This window comes from Centrocercus urophasianus, unplaced genomic scaffold, assembly GCF_019232065.1.
Source record: "Centrocercus urophasianus isolate 14NV4802_14NV808 unplaced genomic scaffold, USGS_Curo_1.0 seq_25, whole genome shotgun sequence".
Taxonomy (NCBI): domain Eukaryota; kingdom Metazoa; phylum Chordata; class Aves; order Galliformes; family Phasianidae; genus Centrocercus; species Centrocercus urophasianus.
This window is the reverse complement of record NW_024884811.1, coordinates 13,200,032-13,222,184: the sequence shown is the minus strand read 5'-3', so window position 1 is coordinate 13,222,184 and position 22,153 is coordinate 13,200,032. Positions and strand designations below refer to the sequence as shown.

The 22,153-nt window shown below is 39.3% G+C and overlaps 1 protein-coding gene across 3 annotated transcripts in view; it reads left to right on the top strand.

Annotated features, from left to right (window-relative positions):
• NNT (nicotinamide nucleotide transhydrogenase) overlaps positions 1-22,153 on the top strand; it is a 43,698-nt gene that overhangs the window by 2,995 nt on the left and 18,550 nt on the right. For 2 of the 3 annotated variants that reach the window (XM_042825597.1, XM_042825596.1), the window contains 13 exons: positions 3,966-4,195; positions 6,048-6,265; positions 6,643-6,730; positions 7,429-7,517; positions 11,391-11,578; positions 12,142-12,275; positions 13,933-14,124; positions 15,275-15,428; positions 16,320-16,481; positions 17,302-17,412; positions 17,805-17,950; positions 18,634-18,829; positions 20,420-20,653. In XM_042825597.1, the coding sequence (XP_042681531.1) occupies positions 3,966-4,195; positions 6,048-6,265; positions 6,643-6,730; positions 7,429-7,517; positions 11,391-11,578; positions 12,142-12,275; positions 13,933-14,124; positions 15,275-15,428; positions 16,320-16,481; positions 17,302-17,412; positions 17,805-17,950; positions 18,634-18,829; positions 20,420-20,653 (2,142 nt within the window). Of the gene's footprint in view, positions 1-432; positions 438-3,965; positions 4,196-6,047; positions 6,266-6,642; positions 6,731-7,428; positions 7,518-11,390; positions 11,579-12,141; positions 12,276-13,932; positions 14,125-15,274; positions 15,429-16,319; positions 16,482-17,301; positions 17,413-17,804; positions 17,951-18,633; positions 18,830-20,419; positions 20,654-22,153 lie in introns of all 3 variants that reach the window. The other variant, XM_042825599.1, reaches the window with a different exon arrangement.

The window sequence follows — 22,153 nt, the reverse complement described above, 5'->3', positions numbered from 1 at the left end:
CCAGTTGCCAGCATCAGATGCTTCAGAAACAGATGCAGAACTTTTCCAAACCCTGGTAATAGGTGCTTATGGAGTAATTAGCTCTCATATTTCTTGCACTTCCAGTTTGGTTTGTCCACAAATCTGTAACTTTCACTCTATCTATCTTGGGATTATTGATGTCCTTTCAATTTTGATGTTTCCTTCTTAAAATTTTCTATTTTTTTCTAAGTCTTGAGTATCTTTTTAACCACAACAGTTCATTATTAATTCTATAGATAAGGTACACATTATTCATAAACCACATACATTCTCCTAACATTTTTTAAAAAGTCTCGATACTTGTGTAAGAGCAGGGCTCAAGTGTTTGTTTAATCTTCTGTATCATTCTTTTTTTTTTTTTTTTTTGCCTACATCATATTGCTGTTCTTCGGAATTTGTCCTCGTCTTCAGAACAGGTGAGATGGTTTGTTTAAAGCTGACGGGGGAATAAATTTAGCATTTAGGCAGGTTTCATTTTACTATCTCAGAAAATGTAGCTTATTTCTCCTTTCTCTTTTCTCTGGGACAGTCTCTGGTATTTTTTGATTCTGTTTTCTTACATGATACTTCCTGAAATCAGGTTATGGAGATTTAAAAAAAAAAAAAAAAAAAAAAAAAAAAAAAAAATTCTTTCATTTTCTTCACAAAATATTCTGAACTTTCTTGATAGTTTTAATTTAGGATCTTCTTTTAACACTTGATTTGGATATGGAATAATCTAAGTGGAGAAGATTCTTTTATAATTCATCTTAATTGTTTGCCTTTTGAAACTTGGAGATCTAGATTTTATTTACCCAAAGTTGAATCTGTGCTTTGCACCTCTTCTCTTTACTCAATGGAGATTATATTGAGAGGATGAGAAGGTATAGTAATAAGAGCAACTTATTTAAAATTACTTTATTCTTGTTGATTTTCTTAAATTCCAACACATATATGGGATACTAAGTTTCTAAGGCCTGTGAAAGTTAATGATTCTACTTTTGCAATTGGCAACATCCTTTTTGCATAGATTCTTCTTATCGGAAAAAGTATGTGCATCTCTTACTCGATTAACAACAAATTCATAATTTTCATACAACTCAAAAATTGGTCAAGGAATCTGTAACTCCATTTGCCTATGGAAAATGTTATGGGTGTCGTAAAGCAGTAAGTTATTAAAACGTATTTTAAATGGCTCTTAAAAAGGTTATCTCATGTAGAGGCCTGGAAACTTGGAAGCTTCATTCATTCAGCTTTAATCCGCAACAAAGATAACAGATGTAATTTCTTGAGGTGAAAACTAAATCAAGATCCTAAGTTTGTAAATTGCAGATTTCAGCCTTTTGGAACTGATGACTTAAATGAAACTGCTGAATTCAAATCTGTGTTTTGTGTTGATAGTTGAGATTCCTTCAGATACTTTATTCATCATACCCTCACCTGAAGTTTTAGCACAGATCTTTGCTTTGCAGTTGTAGATGTCTGCTCCTTTTTGTTGTTCAATGATGTAGTAGATCAGAGGAATCTCCTTGAAAAGTATCCTATTCCTTCTCTAGATAAAGCAAACTGATGTCTGGTTGGTTCATTGTTGTGGTTGCTAGATATTTGGTAGTGAGACAGAGTAGAAAATAGGACAGAAGAATGGCACTTATTGAATGTTTGTCTCTGAAAGGCCTGGAGGAGGATGTAGTCTACAGTGCTGGTCTGTGGTTCTTCTTAATGGAGAGGGTGCAAATGTGAAAAATCTTTACCTGTGTTTATTGGATGCAACCCATCATAATGTTAAAGAAGGAAATGAGGAAACACATTTGTCTCATAGTATGTATTTGTGTCCCATCCTTCTGAGCCATTTGCTTTTCTGCTCTGCTATTCCACACAAAAGCAAGTGAACAAAAATAGAATGTAAGTATCACTTCTCATTCAGCCTTGGGTCTTAGCAGCTAAGAAAATACGTACACACATTTTTGAGAAGTGTATAAACTTTTACTAAATGTTTGTGTGTCTTTAAATTTATAACCATCCTTCTGTTCTATGTATGCTGTTATTTATTTCTTCCTCCATGCGTATTTGTTCACTGCAAAACTTGAAACAGGTGAATAGGAAGGTAGTGTTTTAGTTCATATATTCTCAGGGCTTCATGAAAAGCTTTTTGCCTTTAGTCCTGGAGCTATTTATTTTCTGAAATCATTATTTTTTTGTTATTTCAGCAAATTCCAATAGTTTCACTTCTGCTTTTAAAAGACGAGAGTTTACTTTCATTGAGATGATTTAGTGAAAATCATGAGCAGGGCATTTAATTGTTGAATACTGAGGAAAAAAGATGAGGGAAAAGTTCTCTTCAGAGGCAAGAATAATTTGTATGAATGACAGCAACAGTTACTGTATCTTTCAAGCGGCCAGTGAGGCAGTTATTGGTGGTTTAAAAAAAAAAAAAAAAAAAGGAAGTAAAGAAGGTTGTTGTGTGGTTGTCTTCCATGGTGTAGTCTTATTGATTTGATTATATTGATTTGTTAACTTTCTTTTTCCTAATGGATGAGAAGTACAGATAATTGCTAAAAATTCTTGCTTAGATCATTTAGTATTTTCAAAATGTTACAAACTGTACTATCTAGAGGATTTTTAACAACTGAAATTTTTATATTACACTTTCAGCCTTTGCAGTCCTAATTATATGTCACTGATGGGTTTAGAATCAGAAACATCACAATAATTAATTTCCTCAATGTTCTCATAGTATGAAGTGGTTTTGATTTTGTTTTGATTGTTTCAATCTCAAACTAAAAAGCAAAAAGCAAGCCTTACTAAAACTTGCAACATGTTACTTACTAGTCTGGTACAACTGATGTGATAACATGCAGAGTATTGGTGGCCAATTTCAAAGTGTATTTGTAATTTGAGTCTTGCACGTTTGACTTCTAGTATGAGTGCCTACTTAGGTTGCTGGAGCTACTTTTCATTAATGCGTATTCAATGTAGGCCTGTTTTATATAAACCTAGGTTTAAATTCTCTGAGATATTTGTGAAAGCTGTTACAAACAGGACCTGGGTGCGTACTATCTAACACAAACATGCGGCAGTGTGATATCTGATTATCCTGCCTGAGACTGTAGTTATGAATAATGTATATAAGCCATATAAACCACGATGGGAATCTGAAGAGTTTAGCTGTCAGGCGGGAGAGTACAGATTGTTCATGAACAAAGTTAGATGTTTGCAGTTTGAAACCTTAAGCTAGGAGCAACAGATTGAAGCTTCTGCAATTTTCTGATCATATTTAGTAAAACTTGCAAGAGCATTAAAGGAGGAGATAACACTGAAGAGAAGTGCAGTTGAACAAACCAGTTGGCTGTTATTCCATGGTTCTTAAGCTAGTGCTAAATTCACATTTTTAATTTTCTGTAGCAACTTTTAGAGTTGTACATCAGCCTTTCAATGATCTTTTGTGTTATGTTTGTCACATTTGTAAATAATGACTGAAGACAACTGAAAGATGGTTTTGGTATACGTTTAAAAAAGTTCAATTAGAATGCATTTCAGCTGCTTTAACTCATTTATTTACCTCTTCACAGCGAAGTTAAAAACCCTCTAAAACCCTCTGTAGTCACATTGTCTTAGCCCAGTTAGAATGAATGATCACCGGGATACCACATGTTCTGTAACTGTAGAACTGTATGAAGTCTGATGGTTTTGAACCACAGTAAACTGTTGTTAGCACTGGGTGGATTGTACTTACTTGCTGGTGCCTGAAATAAAAAGGATGTCTAGAAAGTCAGTCTTATTTGAGGAAATGTAAACTGCACCACTAGAAAACAGTAATTCTTTTTTGCCATCCCTGAGAAGATGGACTACATGTGATGTGTCTGCATGTCTCTGTACAATAGTGAAGAATGCCATTAATAGCTATTCAGTTATTTTCTGTGCAGCTGACGCTATCTTATCTTATCTTATCCTATCCACTCTCAAAGGAATCCCTTACAAACAGCTGACTGTAGGTGTACCCAAGGAAATTTTTGAGAATGAGAAGAGAGTGGCTCTGTCGCCGGCTGGAGTTCAAGCCTTGATTAAGCAGGGCTTCAATGTTGTGGTGGAGTCTGGTGCTGGAGAAGCCTCCAAATTTTCTGATGATCATTACAGAGAAGTTGGAGCAAAAATCCAGGGGACGAAGGAAGTCTTGGCCTCTGATGTGATTGTAAAAGTAAGTGCTTTGTTTGTATATTTCTTGCATTTGTATTGTGAAACTCACAGGTCAAACCTTTCTAATGGACTTCTGAAAGCTCATAGTATAGCTTTCATAGCTTATAGTATATAAATTCCTTCAAAGTCTTTTCATTTTATTTATTTATTCTAATTTAATTCTGCCTCTGTATCTTGCTTGTACAGTTACGATACAAAATTGGTAAACAGCAGCACTGAAAAATTTCTTACCAAGTTTTAACTTGGGGAATTTGTGTTTTAATAGAGAAAGGTTTACTAGTTCAAGATACTGATCGGACAAGATCCATGCTCTAAAATACTTCTGCACAGAGATTATCAACATGTAACTCCAAATTACTCTTCAAAGAGAGTTGCTTAGAATTTTGAAGAAGCGGGTGTCTAAGTCCAACAATCACTCAGAAGCAGTGTATTTTAGAAGCATTTCTAACTAGAGTGTCAAGGAGGACTGCTACAAGTAAAGTTGCTTCAGATGTGTTAGGCTTTGCAGAGTCCTGAGGGAAAAAATAGATCTTAATCACACTGAGGCTTCCTTTAAAGTTGTATTTGAAGTTGTACTGTCAGGAATGAATATGGTGTTTCTCACAGTTTGTGAACAGCTATCTTAAGTAGGTTTGTTTATAAGAAAAGTGGTAAATTAAACATAAGTGGTAATTAAATATAAACAGATCAAGGTAATTATCTGCTGGACTTCATGCTTGAAATTTCCTGTATCTGATATGTTAGTGACCAGCTCAGAATAGCCGGTTGCGCTTAATTAAAACCTATATTTAGACATTTTGTTTGAAAATGGCTGTTTTTATAACAGCTGTGTGTAATTGCTGGTTAGAAGCAGTGGGTGCATTGGTTTTTGAAAGTATGTCCTGACTATTGTTGCTCTATCATCCATTTGCCTGGAGCTAATTCTAATAAGTCATAGAATGGCTTAGGTTGGGGGGATCTTCAAGGTCATCTAGTTCCAACCCCCTGCCACAGGCAGGGCTGCCACTCACCAGATCAGGTTGCCCAGGGCCGCAGCCTGGCCTTGAACTCCACACATGGGGCAGCACACGCAGCTTCTCTGGGCAACCAGTTTAGCACCTCATCACCCTCTGAGTAAAAAATGTCTTCCTAACATCTAATCTAAGCCTCTCCTCTTTTAGTTTATAGCCATTTTTCATTGTCTTGTTACTATCAGACTGTGTGAAAAATCAGTCTGCTCCTGCTTGTAAACTCCCCTCAAGTGCTGTAAGGTTGCAGTGAGGTCTCCCTGGAGCCTTCTCTTCTCTAAGCTCAACATGCCCAACTCCATCAACCTGCCTTTGTAGGAGAGATGCTCCAGCCCTCTGATAATCTTCGTGGCTCCCCTCTGGACCCACTCTAACTGCTCTGCATCGTTCCTATACTGTGGGTCTGAGAATTGGATGCAGGACTTCAGATGGAGCCTCACAAGAACAGAGCAGAAGGAGGGTTGGGCAGCTATCTCTGCTGCCCATCCCTCCTTTGATTCTGCCCAGAAGGCCTGCTGTATCCATGCCTACAAGAGCACAGTGCTGGCTCATGTCCAGCTTTGAGTTCATTAGGACCTGCAAGTCCTTCTCTGCAGCGCTGTAGTCAATGAGTTCTCCCAGTTGGTACTCATATTTGGGATTGCCTTGTCAAACCTTGTTAAATTCTAATGTTCCCACTAAATGTACTGCAGCTAATAAGTACAGTTACTCAGATTAGTTGTGTGAACAGTCTTTGATATACTTCCCTCCTTGTGTAGATTGTGGACAGGGATGAACAAACTGCAAGCTAGAAGAAAAGAAGTGAATTGTGCACTGGTTAGTTTGGAAACTTCTCTCTTTTTTTAGGTGAGAGCTCCTATGCATAATCCAGCCTTAGGTGTACACGAGGCAGACCTTTTTAAGACAGCACCTACCCTGATCAGTTTTATCTACCCAGCACAAAATCCAGACCTCCTGAAAAAACTTGCAGAAAAAAGAACTACTGTCTTGGCTATGGATCAAGTTCCACGGGTCACCATTGCTCAGGGATACGATGCACTTAGCTCCATGGCGAACATTGCTGGGTATGAAACGTTTTATTTTGTTGCTGTTGTTACTGTTGTTAATAGAAGACATAATTGCAGAATGATGTGTATTTTCAGGTAACTCTGCTGATGTTAACTTGGTGTCCAGTCACCCATTCCAGGACGGATATAAAAGCAGATGTGATGAAAGAAATAGCAAGGTTAAGCACTTTGCACTGAGCTGTGTATATCCAAAGAGTTAGATCATCTTTTTTCTGAATGTGTGCTTGCTTGCTTAAGTGAGCTTTCTGCAAAGTAGTAAATTTTCTTCATTCTGTGCATGCTGTAGGCAAATGTGTGTCCTTTTGATGGCTGTTGTGAATGGAGCTGTAGTTAGCCTGAGAAAATACTGAAATGTATTCTTCCTTATTCAACAGTTACAAAGCTGTTGTATTGGCAGCAAATCACTTTGGTCGGTTTTTCACGGGTCAGATCACAGCTGCTGGTAAAGTTCCTCCAGCCAAGGTATGTGCAGATGCTGTACCAGTATGATTAGTATGTTTGTGAACACAGTTAACCACTGCTGAAAATTGTGAGAGTCTTTTTCTCTTTCATTGAGACTAACTGTAGAAACTTCAGAAAACCTGTGTTACTATTTCCATTTAGGTTTTTGCTGATTGATTATAGTGGGTTTTTTGTGGGGAAAGAATAGAATAATTCAAATTTTATTCACGTTTGCTTAGTTTTGAACTTCAGACTAGATATACATGGTTTTTTTTTTTTTTTTTTTTTTTTTTGACAGATTGGAAAAGGCAAGTATGCAGGTAGGAGTAATCAGAGATGTTGAGATGTTTGGTGTGCTGAAGTCTTTGCTCAAATTCCAGTTTCATTGGAATTGTAGGTAGACTGTGGGATGAAGATACATTAAATTAAAAAACTTAAAGAGGAGGAATGGGGGAAACCTGTATCTAGTTACATGAATTATTAGCCACAAATGAGTTGACTCCCACATAGGTGAAGCTAGGAGTTAAATCTTTTAAACTTAACATTTACAGGGCAACTTTACTGAAGCAATTCTTGGTTCTATGTCTTAAGGTAAATCCTTGAAATGACTGCGTATAATGGAGTTTATCTGCTGTTATGAAAGTGGCACATTGTTGCTTCTTTTCTAACCAGTTCTACTTCTAGCTTTTGCTTTAATCTGGATAATGTTGTCATTTTAGGTCTTGATCATTGGAGGAGGAGTTGCTGGCCTGGCTTCTGCAGGAGCAGCTAAATCAATGGGTGCAGTGGTTCGTGGTTTTGATACCAGGTGGGTGTTTGTGAGAAAAGTAACAGTAATCTAAAATTATTCTAAGTTAAAGCATTTTGAAGCAGTATTAAGTGGAAGCAGTTGTTCTGCATTGAATGACAATTCTTCTCCTAATGTTTTTTATTCCTACATTGTTTATTAATCTTTTTATTCCTCCAAAGATCAAAACTTTCAAAGATCTCATTAAATCATTCAGCGCTTTATGGAAACGACAAGGCTATCATGTAATGTAACATAAATTACAGTTGTACAGGATAACTCTTAAAAACAATTTTCCCTATGAAAAACAGACTTTGGTATTTTCCCCTTCACAGATTAAATACAGAGTCGTGAGCTATGGAATGTATGCCACCTATCTTTCAGAAAGCACAAGCGATGAATAATTGGCTTGGAGGCTGGTGTCGAGCCAGAGAGTTTGGGTTCTTTGATCATGGGGCAGTTTACTCGGCCCCTGGCCTGTTGTCTGTCTATGGAACTCACCTATCTCAAAGGGGGCAACGAATACTAGCGCAGGAGCTAGTGGGGTGTATTGAAAGAGCTTTAAATGAGCTATGAAGGCGGAAGGGCCCTCAAAACAGGCCTCTCAAGAGATGAGCCTCTCTAGGGGAATGAGCATTCTAGGGGAACGATGCTTGAGCTGGGGGTGAGGCAGATGACTCGTCTGAAATGTGTCTATACCATTGCACACAGCATGAGCAACGAGCAGTAAGAGTTGGAAGCGATTGGGAGTCAGGCTAATTGTGACCTTGTTGCTATTTCTGAAACATGGTGGGACCACTCCCATGACTGGAGTGCTGTGATAGATGGCTATAAGCACTTCAGAAGGGATAGAGGAGGAAAGGAGGGTAGTGGTGTGGCCCTTTATATTAAAGACTGTTTCGAGGTTGAAGAGGTTGGGGTTGGGAATGATAGAGTGGAGTGTCTATGGGTAAAGATCAGGGGGAAGGCCTGCAGGGGCGGCATCTTGGGGGTCTGTTATAGACCACCTAATCAGGACGAAGAGTTGGATGAGGCATTCTGTGAGCAGCTCGCAGAAGTCAGGCGATTGCCAGCACTTGTTCTCATGGCAGACTTCAACTTCCCTGACATATGTTGGAAATATAATATAGCACAGAGGAAGCAGTCCAGGAGGTTTCTAGACTGCATGGAAGATTGCTTCCTTACATAACTGGTAGGAGAACCTATCGGGGCGGTGCCCTGCTGGATCTGGTCTTTGCTAACAGGGAATGACTGGTGGGAGAAGTGAAAGCTGGGGACCATCTTGGGCAGAGTGACCACAGAATTGTAGAATTCTCCATTCTTGGGGAGAAAGAGTGGTCAAAAGAGTGACCAGCAAACCTACCTTCTTGAACTTTCAGAAGGCTGACTTTGATCTGTTCAGGGCACTTGTAGCACGGGTCCCTTGGGAGTCGCTTCTCAAGGGTAAAGGGGCCCAGGAAGCCTGGACGCTCCTCAAATCTTAAAGGCACAAGAACAAACTGCCCCTGAATGCCCTAAGGCAAGCCATAGGGGAAGATGACTGGTGTGGATGAGCCAGGAATTACTGTTGAGACTCAGGGAGAAAAAGAGTCTATGTCTTCTGGAAGAAGGGACAGGCTACTTGGGGAGATTACAAAGAAGTAGCTAAGGTATGCAGGGAGGAAGTTAGGAAGGCGAAAGCCCAACTTGAACTCAGGTTGGCCACTGCAGTAAAAGACATAAAAAATCCTTTTATAAATATATCAACGGCAAAAGAAGAACCAAAGATAATTCTCATCCTATACTTGATGCAGCAGGGAATGTGGCCGCTGAGGACAAGGAGAGGGCTGAGGTCCTCAATGCCTTCTTCATGTCTGCCTTTAATAGCCAGATCAGTTATCCTCTAGGCTTTTTATGCCCCGATCTGGAAGTCTGGGATGCTGCTCATAATATGCCCCCAGCAATTCAGGTGGAGACAGTCAGAGAGCTCCTCCTCCATCTGGACTGTCACAAGTCCATGGGACCGGATGGGCTGCACCCTCGTGTGCTGAGGGAGCTGGAGGGGGTGATTGCCGAGCCGCTCTCGGCCATCTATCAGCGCTCCTGGTTAACTGGTGAGGTCCCAGAGGATTGGAGGCTTGCTGATGCGACTCCCATCTTCAAGAAGGGCTGTAAGAAGGATCCAGGGAACTATAGGCCTGTTAGCCTGACCACGGTACCAGGAGAAGTTATGGAACAAATCATCTTGGATGAGATTGCACGTCATGTGCATGGTGTCCAGGGGATCAGACCCAGCCAGCACGGGTTCGTGAAAGGCAGGTCGTGCTTGACCAACCTTGTCTCCTTCTATGACTGGGTGACCAGTCTGGTAGATGAGGGAAGGGCTGTTGATGTGGTCTGCCTAGACTTCATCAAAACCTTTGACACGGTCTCTCACAGGCTTCTTCTGGGGAAACTGTCTGCCCGTGGTCTGAACAGGTATACACTCCTTTGGGTAAGGAACTGGCTAGAGGGCCGTGCCCAACGGGTCGTGGTGAATGGAGTTAAGTCCAGCTGGCAACCCGTTTCAAGTAATGTCCCCCAGGGGTCGGTACTGGGGTCCATCTTGTTCAATATCTTTATTGATGACCTAGATGAGGGATTGAGTGCACCCTCAGCAAGTTTGCAGATGACACCAAGCTGGGAGGTGGTGTTGATCTGCCTGAGGGTAGGGAACCCCTTCAGAGAGATTTAGACAAGCTAGATCGCTGGGCTGAGGTGAATGGGATGAGGTTCAACAAGGCCAGGTGCCGGGTCCTGCACTTTGGGCACAACAACCCCATACAGCATTATAGGCTTGGGGACAAGTGGCTGGATGAGTGTGAAGAGGAAAGGGACCTGAGGTGTTGGTGGATGCTCAGCTGAACATAAGCTGACATTGTGCCCAGGGTAGCCAAGAGGGCTAATGTCATCCTGGCCTGCATTATAAATAGTGTGGCCAGCAGGAGCAGGGAGGTGATCGTCCCCCTGTACTCAGCACTGGTGACGCCGCACCTCAAGTACTGTGTTCAGTTTTGAGCACCTCACTACAAAAAAGACATTGAGGCCCTGGAGCGTTTCCAGAGAAGGGCAACAAAAGTGGTGAGGGAACTGGAGCACAAATCTTATGAGGAGCGGCTGAGGGAGCTGGGATTGTTCAGTCTGGAGAAGAGGAGACTCAGGGGAGACCTCATTGCATTCTACAACTTCCTAAAGGGAGGCTGTGATGAGGAGGGGTTTGGCCTCTTCTCCCAGGCAGCAAACAGGATCCGAGGAAAGGGCCACAAGTTGTACCAGAGGAGGTTTAGGTTAGACATGAGGAAGATCTTTTTCTCTCAGAGAGTGGTCAGGCACTGGAATGGCTGCCCAGGGAGGTGGTGGAGTCGCCGTCCCTGGCAGTGTTCAAGAGCCATCTGGATGACGTGCTGCATGACATGGTTGAGTGCTTGTGGTGGCAAATGGTGATGAGGAGACGGTTGGACTGGATGATCTTATTGGTCATTTCCAACCTTGTGATTCTGTGATTCTATCTTACACACCTAACTTTGGGCTATAAGCTAGTACAATTGAGGCAAGAGAAATGAGTGAACAGATGCAGTCAACATTTAAGTTCCCAGCTCTGATTCTATTTTTGGAGAACTCTGCTGGTAGTACAGAAAGCCTGCCTGTTTGACTGCCTTCATTCCTCAACCAAGAGTCGTCATTAGGGATCTAAATTTACTGATGCAAATTACCTAGAATAAGCTTTAGATTTCTTGTCTGAACTGTACTACTGCTTCTGTGCACTGAAACAGATCAGAAATGTCGTGGTGGATTGAGCTACTTCTAAAAATGGATTTCCATTTTTGTGTTTTATATATATGCATTTTTTTTTCCCTCTCAATTTTTTCTTCTTAGGGCTGCAGCTCTGGAACAGTTTAAGTCTCTTGGTGCTGAGCCCTTGGAAGTAGACATAAAGGAATCTGGAGAGGGTCAGGGTGGTTATGCAAAAGAAATGTCTAAGGAGTTTATTGAAGCTGAAATGAAACTCTTTGCCAAACAGTGCCAAGATGTTGATATTATCATCACTACAGCACTTATTCCAGGTATGGAAGACTTAAGTATTCTCTATGTGAACGTACCTTTTCTCTGATGAATACCTGTGTTTAAAGAAACTATCTTTTTCTCACAAACTATCAGTCTTTGTCTCAACAACATCATGTTTTCTTATTTGTAGGGAGTAGATAGTAATAATGTAAATAGATCAAACTCTCTTGTTTACTACATCTCACCTGCTTCTGTGCACTGAAACAAGTCCAGTTGAAGCAGCAGTGTCTTTTATGATTAAAATGCAGTGAGACAGTGCTTAGGTTTCAATGCTCTGCATTATGTAATGTCAGTCTTTTAATAGCTTATGATGTGTTATTTCCTTCTCTCGCTCTCCACCCTCTGACTTGAATTGTAGGATTAGATGTTGCCTGTTTACTGAGGACTTACTTTATTTATATGCTGGGGAGCAAGATGTTTATATAAACAAATCTTCTGACATTTCATCGTAGGTATTAATTAAAAATGTTGTTTCAAGTTTATAGAGATAGCACAGGAGAACCTGCTCCTGAGCTTTACAAATAAAAGCTGTATTTTTTTTATTGTCATCCTGTCTCATCAGGTAAAAAAGCTCCTGTCTTGTTTAAGAAAGATATGATTGAATCTATGAAAGAAGGTTCAGTTGTGGTGGATTTAGCTGCAGAAGCTGGGGGAAACATTGAGACAACAAAGCCTGGAGAACTGTATGTTCATAAGGTGAGCATCATGTGTGCATCATTCTCTGTTGTGTGAATTCACATTTGTCCTATTTGATGAAGTGTATGCTGAAAACGAGTAGCTGCTGTCTAGACTTAAGTAGTCCTTTACGCTTGCATTTGATTGTGAGTCATCTATTTCTTTAATAACTTGAAGATTTTTAAAGAAACAAGTGCAGTTGTGTAGTAGTAATTAGGCTGGTAAGTAAAGAAGAGTTAGTTTTCCAAGACCAATGGTTTGTCTCTGCTTATCTGAGAATGTGGTCAATTATCTTTGTCTTCATCTACCTAGAGACAGCAGTAGCAATAGCTTTTTTCACTTGTTCATTACTTTCTATAACTAGAGGTTGTAACTGGTACAGTTAAACAGATTCGGACTTTGTCAGTGTTTATATCAGTGCAGTCTCTGGCTTAGCTTAACATGATTTAAACTTCAGGAAGTCTCACTAGCATGAATGTATCTCTCTTAGAGCATCCGAACGACTTGTTACCCAAACAAAAGTAGCATTAAATTAAGTAATTTTGACCTAAACTGAATTAACTACTTTTTTTTTGGTTTAGCTCCAATATTCTTTGCCTCTGAGTGCATGTTTGCCTCTGAGTGCATGCTATTCATATGTTTTTTTTCTGTTTTGTTGTTTAGTACATGCAAGAAATCTACAGATACATCTACAGATATCTATTACAGATACATGTGTTAAAGCTTAAAGAAGCACACTTCCAAGTTTGTTATTTGTTAATATAAAGGCATAATACTGCTGTGCTGTATCTGTACAGGCCTGTATGGGTATAACATGAATAACACATTGTATTTGGCTTTTGATTTTCTATGACTTTTGAAGTTGTTGCTTAAGAAGTGAACTTATAGTGTGTAGGATAGAAATAAAAAGATACTTGCATGAAGAATTTATATGGGGCACTTTTAATCAGAAGTACAGTACACTAGCACTGAGCTGTGGAAAAGAGCAGCAGTGCAGAACTACAAGCAATGTGCAGAGCATTGCATCAAGGGCTAGAGTTCTTGGAAGTACATATGGATCTTAACTGTAGCTTGCACAAGCAGTATTTTAAGCATGAGGGATTTATGCTAGCTTCCATTCTCCATGTCTTCCAAAAGCTCAAGAGCCTGACAACCATATACTCAAGTTTGCTCTTGAATAGTTGTGGATACACTGCACAATTACATAAATGCAAACTTCTGTACAGTTTAGTAGCTCTGAGAAAGCTCCTTTTGCTTCTTTGTTAGCTATAAACATGCCTCCAGTATGCCTTCAAGAAGGACTGAGATAATGCCAAATGTTGGGTAGGATTAATCTGTTATCAGGTTGATTTAAGAGGCAAAGAGTGGTAGGAGTATGGAGAAGATAAGCTCTTTTACCAGTATGTCCTCCTCTCTTTGAAGGCTTGTTGCTAATAGCATTTAATGTGTTGGATTTAATCTCATTGAATTGCCTAAGTAACTTGCGTTAAACTGATTATGTTAGATTTGCAAATAATGCGGAAGAAATGGAACTATGGATATGTGAAATGAACTATGAACTAATGAACTATGGATGTGGAAATGAAAATATGGATATTTCCAGAAGGCTGTGTTGGAAGAGACACTGCTGCTTTAGAGACTGAACTAGTGCTTAGTATTTTACTTGAATCTCTTTCAGGGTGTTACACACATTGGCTACACAGACTTACCGAGCAGAATGGCTACTCAGGCCAGTACTCTGTATTCCAATAATATTATCAAACTTCTGAAGGCTATTAGTCCTGACAAAGAGAACTTCTACTTTGATCCAAAAGATCAGTTTGATTATGGTACTCTGGATCATGTAATTAGAGGCACTGTAGTAATGAAGGTAAGTCAGTAAACGTTCCCATTTTAGCTTGTGAATATGTATTTTTGTTTATGTGTCCTGTTTCCTTAGAATGCATTCAGAGATAATGCATACTGATAACCTTCAGAGGTGGTTTGCTGGACAGCATAGGTAGTCATGTTTGTATTCAGTTGAATATTCCTCTTGTATTTTTTTGTGAACGGAAACCTCTTTGCTTCTTTTCTTGTTAAAGCAGATACCTAACTAATCTACTGTTGGAAAATAGGAAAACTGTTAAATTTGTTTTCATGTGGTTAAAAAAAACCAAACATAATTATTTAAAACATTTTTGTAACATTACTACAGAACCAGAAGACTTTTTTTTTTCTTAAATACGTGTATTTTCTTCATATAACTTCAGAATTAAAAGAACAAAAACGCATCAGGAGAACCTCAGTAGAGGTTGAACTAGGGGAGGAACTAGAATATTCAGGATACTTTCAGGTCAATTAGGAAATAATAAAAACTGCACATGGGCTAGTACGGGCTCTCCTTATGGTATGCAGAACACATTAAGCTCTGTTGGGTATGTAAGAGGTATCCATTTCTGTTGAGCTTTTCTTTTATGAGATTACCAAGATTTTGCCTTGCATATAAATATCTGCTTTAGAAGAAGCTTATGTTGCTATCAACTCTCAGGCCATTGAGGGGATGTGTAGAACTTTTAGATCTGACAGCTTCAATAATTGCTCTTCCAAGGACCTGAGAACAGGAAGAAATGTAAGACATATGTATGTGACCTTCCTGAGCTCTAGGCAGATTGTGATTACAGTCCTGATCTGTAGCAGAATTTGCTAGACCTCATTTTATTTTGGTTAAGAGTTTTCCATTTAAGGAGCTTTCCCTCTTTATTTTGGTTACTGCTTTCAAGACATAAGCTTTGTGTCCATCTGGTGTCCATGGCCGCCATTACTAAAGCATGTTGAAAAATATTTGAACCAGCATGGTTAATTTAGTCAGGATGTGCTATTCTTCCAGCTTTGTAAACTTCTAATGTAGAAAATGGAAAATATTTCCGTGTCATGGCTCTGAGTCGTTAAGCCTTCACAGAGTTACAGAATTAAGAACAGTAGACTCTTCTATCTATAGAGCATCTAGTATGTTAGAGTTAACTGTAAATATCTGTTATCAGGATGGCAAGGTGATTTTTCCAGCACCTCCACCAAATAACATTCCCCAGGGAGCCCCTGTGAAGCCGAAGACTGTAGCAGAGCTGGAAGCAGAAAAAGCAGCTACTGTTACACCTTTCAGAAAAACTATGACTAGTGCGTCTGTATACACAACAGGTAGGCAATTTCTGGAGTTGGAGAGTCACTGTAGAGTACATTGTAGAGTAGATTTGGCTAATATTTTTAAGTGACTCATCACCTTACTCATTGAATTTAATAATTGACTCAGAGAGCATTTTGGTTGGCTGGTGTATCTAGTGGAAAGTTAGTAATGTGTGATTATCTTTTTTGAGAGGAGAATAACATTCTAGAAACTTAACCAGAAGTATTAATACTTCAAACAACACTGACTTCATGCTGTGTGCGTGTGTGTTGCTTTCTTATTTAAATATCAGTGAAGCAGTTAAATTTCTGAAGGTCTCTTGCTTGGGATTATATATATATATATTTTTTTTTTCAGCAGAATAAACTTTAGTATCATTATTTTCTTTAGTCTATAATGTATTGTGTGAATCTTCAATATCAACAGTCTTCCTTTAAGTATTGGGCATAGGACACTGTCTTGACAGGCAAATATTAGCTGTTCCTGTCATTAAGTATCTTTATCTTGCGCTCATCAGAATTTCTAAGTAAGGTAATTAATGAATTGATTATTCTTAAATTTTACCTCTGTTCTTCATGTTTTGTGCCTAGTGAGTAGTAATGCTCTCAGCATGATTATTACTATTTTTGTGTGAAACAGTGGGTAAACAAGAGTGTTAAGGTAGAACCTTATCCCAGCATCCTCATCTGCATTCATAACACAAACATCCATGTTATGTTTGTTATTTTCTCTTTCAGAAGAAAGCTGAAGAGTCTTGTCGAAGATAATCCAGCATATACTGAATGAAGTCTGTGCACAGAACTTCATTTTGCTTTTAGCTAAAGACTGGACTCCTGTTGTGCAGCGTTTATGCGTAGGAAACCATTTGAAATTTATTGAAAAGTTTTACTATGCTTCTCTTCTAGGTCTGGCTAGCATGTTAGGACTTGGTATTGTTTCTCCTAATAATGCTTTCACTCAAATGGTGACAACATTTGGCCTAGCTGGAATAGTGGGATACCATACAGTATGGGGTGTGACTCCTGCTCTTCACTCTCCACTCATGTCAGTGACTAATGCCATCTCAGGTAAGTAGCAGTCATACAGCTACTTGTTCTCTATTTGAAATAGGAACAACTCCTTTGTAAACTTCAGACAGAAGTGTGTTGATTTGCCTTTTGAAATGCCAAAGAGTATAGTACTGCTTTGCATCTCTTTACTTATATGAATTGCAAGGATGACTGAAATATACAATTCCCAAAAATACTTATTTTTTTTTCTTTCTCAAAAGAAAAACAAATGTCATGTTCTAGTGCTTTTTTTTTGTTGTTGTTGTTGTAACAAACTTTTAAATCTCCCCTTCCATGCAACATTTCTTTTCCTTCTTTATCTCCATAGTGTTGCCCTGAAAATAACTTGTCTTTCTTATTTTCTGCTTTTCTTCATTTCCTCTTCTCAAAATATGTACTTTAGAGCTGAATGAAAATTTCTAATGGGGATCTGTAGGATTGGTGACGTTATAAATATTTCAGATAAGGAGAGGGGGAGAAGCTGTCTGTGTCTTCGTGACAGACCCCAAATCTGATCTACTTCGACCTTTGAAAGCAATTTCTTTATTGAACCCATACTCAGAAGCTGACTGTACACTTGTCTCACTGTACCTCAAAACTACGTTCACATGCTAATTATTTTTTTTAGAAATATGTTTGTATTTGTTAATAGAAGATCATTGTTAATTTAAGATCATTGTTTAATTTAAAGATGGCAGTCTTTGTTTAAATGCTAATATGTAGAATAAGGGTTAGAATTTCAGTTCATTGGCATATGACAGCCAAAGGGAAGCTTTCTATAGATATAGAATCTTATAAATTTCAGTGAAGTTTTTTTTTTTTTTTTTCTTTTGAACAGGACTAACTGCAGTTGGTGGGCTGGTATTGATGGGAGGAACCTATCTCCCTGAAAATGCTCCACAAAGTCTAGCAGTTCTTTCAGCCTTTATCTCTTCAGTCAATATTGCAGGTATGAGTTATAGCCTTTTTTTTAAGGATAACTTGCAGCACTCCTGTAATTCTTCTGTTTCTTTTTACCTTTAAGTGGGTAAACTTGGGATGGAAATGTAAGCTAGACATGCTATTGTCAGCATGGAGTATGAAGACAGAGCAAGTCCTCCAAGCTTTCAGACTTCTTTTTTTATGAATTCCCTCCAAACATTAAAAAAGACAACAGCATCTAACCCTGATTGCACCTTTATTTCCAGTCTACTTACTTTCGGAAATTAATAGCTTTGTGTGGTAATATGATTTAACCAAGTACTTCTCTTGTAGCTTGGCACATACTGAGTGTCAGATTCGATTTTTTTTTTTTTTTTTTTTTTTTTTTTTTTTTAAATTGTTGATTTCTTTTTTGGCTAGGTGGGTTTCTAGTTACACAGAGAATGCTGGATATGTTCAAACGTCCCACAGATCCTCCTGAGTACAATTACTTGTACCTACTTCCTGGTGGTGTATTTGTAGGAGGCTATGCAGCTGCTCTCAGTGGTGGCTATAGCATTGAACAGGTAAGAAGATTACCTGAGGCTTAGCTCCCTGTTCCCAGTGTGATATCTTCTTCAGTACTTACTCTGTAGAGATATAAATTGGAAATTAGTTATCAGATTTTTACCAGTTCCATATTTTCAGAAGGCCCATCTGAAGCTGATTAAAATCAGTAGAATCAGTAATTAAAAGTTAAAGGCTTACTATTTTTTCAGGAGCTGCAAGTAACTTGTTATTCATTGGGTGACTACAGAAATCTACTCTGTGCTCTAGCATTGAGTACAGTTTTGAGCACTATACTGCAAGGACATAAAATTATTAAAGAGCATCCAATGGAGGAATGTGAAGATGGTGAGGAGTCTGGAGGGCAAGGTGTGAGAGGAGGGGCTGAGGTCTCTTGCTTTGTTCAGCCCAGAGAAGAGCAAAATGAGTGGAGATCTCATGGTGGCCTCCAGCTTCCTCATGAGGGAAGCAGAGGGGCACATAAACTTGTAAGACACAGAGAAAATTTTAATAAATAACACATTTTAATTGGTCAAAATCACATCTCTTCAACACATTTTCAGTCAAGACTTTCAGTTAGGCACAAGCCGTCTGATGTTCTTTAGAAAACTGCCATGCTTTATAGTAATAAGAAAGTTCCTGATAATGTTATACACTTTGTGCCTCTACTTGATGCATGCATATCAATGTTCTTATTTTAAAGATGATGTATCTGGGCTCAGGCTTATGCTGTGTTGGTGCCCTGGCTGGTCTGTCCACCCAAGGAACAGCTCGTCTTGGAAATGCTTTGGGAATGATTGGTGTTGCAGGAGGTTTAGCAGCAACTCTAGGAGGCCTTAAACCCTCACCTGAATTGCTGGCTCAGATGTCAGGTGCAATGGCACTTGGTGGCACCATAGGTACGTATGTTATTCTAATGAATATATATACAGTACTTGCCATTTACATGAGCTCCAGATATAACGTACTTTGTGTAGGTCAGGTGAATTGACTGATTGTGGTTGTTTCACTTTCATGGATAACTGAGCTCCACCACAGGGCTCTCTTACGCCTCCTCAAAAGAACAGGAGAAGGAAATACACTGGAGGACTCAAGCACTGAGATAAGGACAGAGATCACTCACCCGTTATTGTCACAGGCCAAACAGATGCAGCACAGAGAGATTAATGTAATTTATTGCCTATTGCTAGCAGACCAGTGAGAACTAAAACTAAAACACTCCACTTCTCCTCCTGAGTGCTACAGGGAATGGGGGACGTAGTCAGCCCATAACACTTCATTTCTGCTATTCCCCCATGGTCACTCTTTGCTCCTGCTGCAAGCAGTCTCCCTCCCACTGGATGTCACCCATCCGGAACAAAACCTCATGGGCTTCCCACAAACTGCAGCTCTCCAAGCGCTGCCCCGCTATGGCTCCATATCTTAGGGCCTATCCATTAGGCCCTGCTCCAGCATGGCAGTGCACAGTGGCAGCTCCCCCAGCCCACCTGCTCTGCTGCAAGCTGCCGCTCTGGCCTGGGGCTACTCCTTTGTGGGCTCTTCACGGGCTGTGGTCTCCTTCAGGCTACATCTGCTGCTGCACTGTGGCTGCAGTTGGAGATTTGCTCCGTGTGATGCTTGTGGGGCACGGGGCCATGCTGCTCCACTGGAGGCCTCTTTTGGCTAGAGGGATGTACAGCTCCGTGCCTCAAGTACTTCCTGCCCTCCTTCTGCACTGACCTGGTATCTGCAGGGCTGCTTCTCTCAGCTACTTTCCCAGCTGCTGATGCGTAGTAGTTTTTCCCTTTGCTACAGTTGTTCTCCAAGATCAAACCCAGTGTTGTTCATGGCTTGGCTCTGTCTAGTGTGGGGAGGAGACAGCTTTAGCAGGGGGATTGGATGTACATGGTCTTTGGAGGTCTCTTCCAACACCTATGATTCTGTGGCTCTTATCTGACATGAGGCAGCTGTGAGCGTGTACCTGTAGAACACTGCTGGCTAAACATTGCTACGTAAGTCCAATTCACTATCTTACATCTATTACTTGCTCATGTTATTCTGCAATTATTTGAATAGAAAATTACAAGTCCCAGGGCATTTATTAATGCAGAGATATGATAAAGAATGGGGAGACTTGTGGAAAGCAGAAGAGTGTCATTTGTGTTAGGGAATGTGAGCTTGCAGTAAGTAGTGGGTGAACAGTCAGTTGCTGACTGAATGCTGCCAGATTACCTTTTTCAAACTGAGCTTTTTTCAGAAAATACTGAGTTTCAGAAAATACTGAGTTTCTCAGTACTTAATGAAGCATCTAGAACATGTGATTTAATCATCTTCCAGCTTACACAGTGTACTTACTCTGTACAGCTTTCAACTGTCACACTCAACAGTAGTTTTTTTCACGATAACAAATGTGTATTTACTGTGTATTTATTGCACAGTGCAGTGATGCATCAACTTCTAACTTCACAGATTGTGTTCTTAAGAGTTCCCTTGTTTTTAACTCTCCATAGGTTTGACAATTGCTAAACGCATCCAGATTTCAGATCTGCCTCAGCTGGTAGCTGCTTTTCATAGTTTGGTTGGTTTGGCTGCTGTGCTCACCTGTGTAGCAGAATACATGATTGAGTATCCTCACTTTGCTACGGATCCAGCTGCAAACCTTACCAAGATTGTGGCATACCTTGGAACGTACATTGGAGGAGTGACTTTCAGTGGCTCTCTTATTGCTTATGGAAAGCTGCAAGGTGAGACTCTCCATTCAGAACTAAGTATTTGTTAAAGGGTTTTTTTTTTTTTTTTTTTTTCCATCTGGATTTAGCTTTGGCATAGATCAGTGTGTAACTGGAAAGAAAGCTTGTTTATTTATGTTGGAAGTGCTGTTTTCTTTTTAATTCAATTGTTGCTTGTTTACAACTTTATGAATGGTTTCCTTTCAGTGCTTGGGCATGTTACCTGTATTAATTTCCAGTTCTTACAAGCTTTCATCACTTCATCTTGTCTGGAAACAAAGTGTTACTTCAGAGTGTTAAAACAACTGTACCTGAAATAATTTGTTGTTCTCTTGAAGTTCTCTTTTCAATCCAGAATGGCTGGATTGAAAAGGAGCCTCAAAGATCATTAAAAATGTTATATAATCACAACTTTGCCTTTCTGCATGGATAATTTCATTTTATGTTTCTTGATTTAGGATGCAATTGTAATATTTATGAAATTTTGTTCTTAGCATTGCAGTCTTCATTTAGGTAGTTAGTTTTGCAAGACTTTACTATTTATCTACCATGCCAATTCCATACTCCATGCCTTTTAATGTTTTAGTGTTTTAAATTAAACACACACGAACTTCTGATTGTTGTGTATGTGTGTGTTTGTTATATTTATTTTTTGGTTTTATAAAGACACAGCTTTTGAGAGATGGATAATGATTGTACCTAAAAGCTTCCAGCCAAGAGCTTCCTATTGCTAATCCTGAATACTTACTAATTTATTCTGAATTCTTCCTCTTCTCCATCTCTGTCCCTTGTCTTCACATGCTCCCACTGATGGTACATATGTCCTTGGTGACTTCACTGCCTTTTTTTTTTTTTTGCCTTCTATTTTCAAGCTGAAAAAATCAACATCATCACAATAAGCTTTTCTGTACAATTAAACTAGGTGTCATAGGTCGTACTCTGTGCTTCCAAGTCCTGAATGCGTCAGTTCTTTTTTTCTTGAGACACTTGGTAATTAATTATGGAAAGCAGAAGTAACTTGTGTTATTTTTAGTCTTTGCTTTGGTATTTAAAAAAAAAGAAAAAAAAAAAAAGAGTCACAAAAACAGCAGCTGAATCACAGAAATACCCCAGCCTTTTTTCCTTTCAAGTCTCTGTCAGCATGGGGAGCTGTGGGAAGTCTATGTAGCTGAGGATATTGGTGAATTTAAAGCAATTGAAAGCAGGATTATGTGTGGTCATTTGTTTGTAAGCACACAGCTCTGGAGAGACTGATTATACCTGTAGTAAGAAATTTTAGGTAGGAGCTTCCTGTGAAGCTCTGTAATGTATGGCATGCACAGGCTTGGGGCTAGAAAGAGATCAAAGCCACAGAATAAAGTATTTTTGAGAGGAAAATATATCTTAAGATTAATTTTTTTAATTTTTTTTCTGAAACAATAAAGAAAGGATAGGAAACACAGCAAGAGTTTAAACAGGAGTATTTGAGAATCTACAATAAGCCTGAATGTGTTGTGATACTGAGTCAGCACAGGG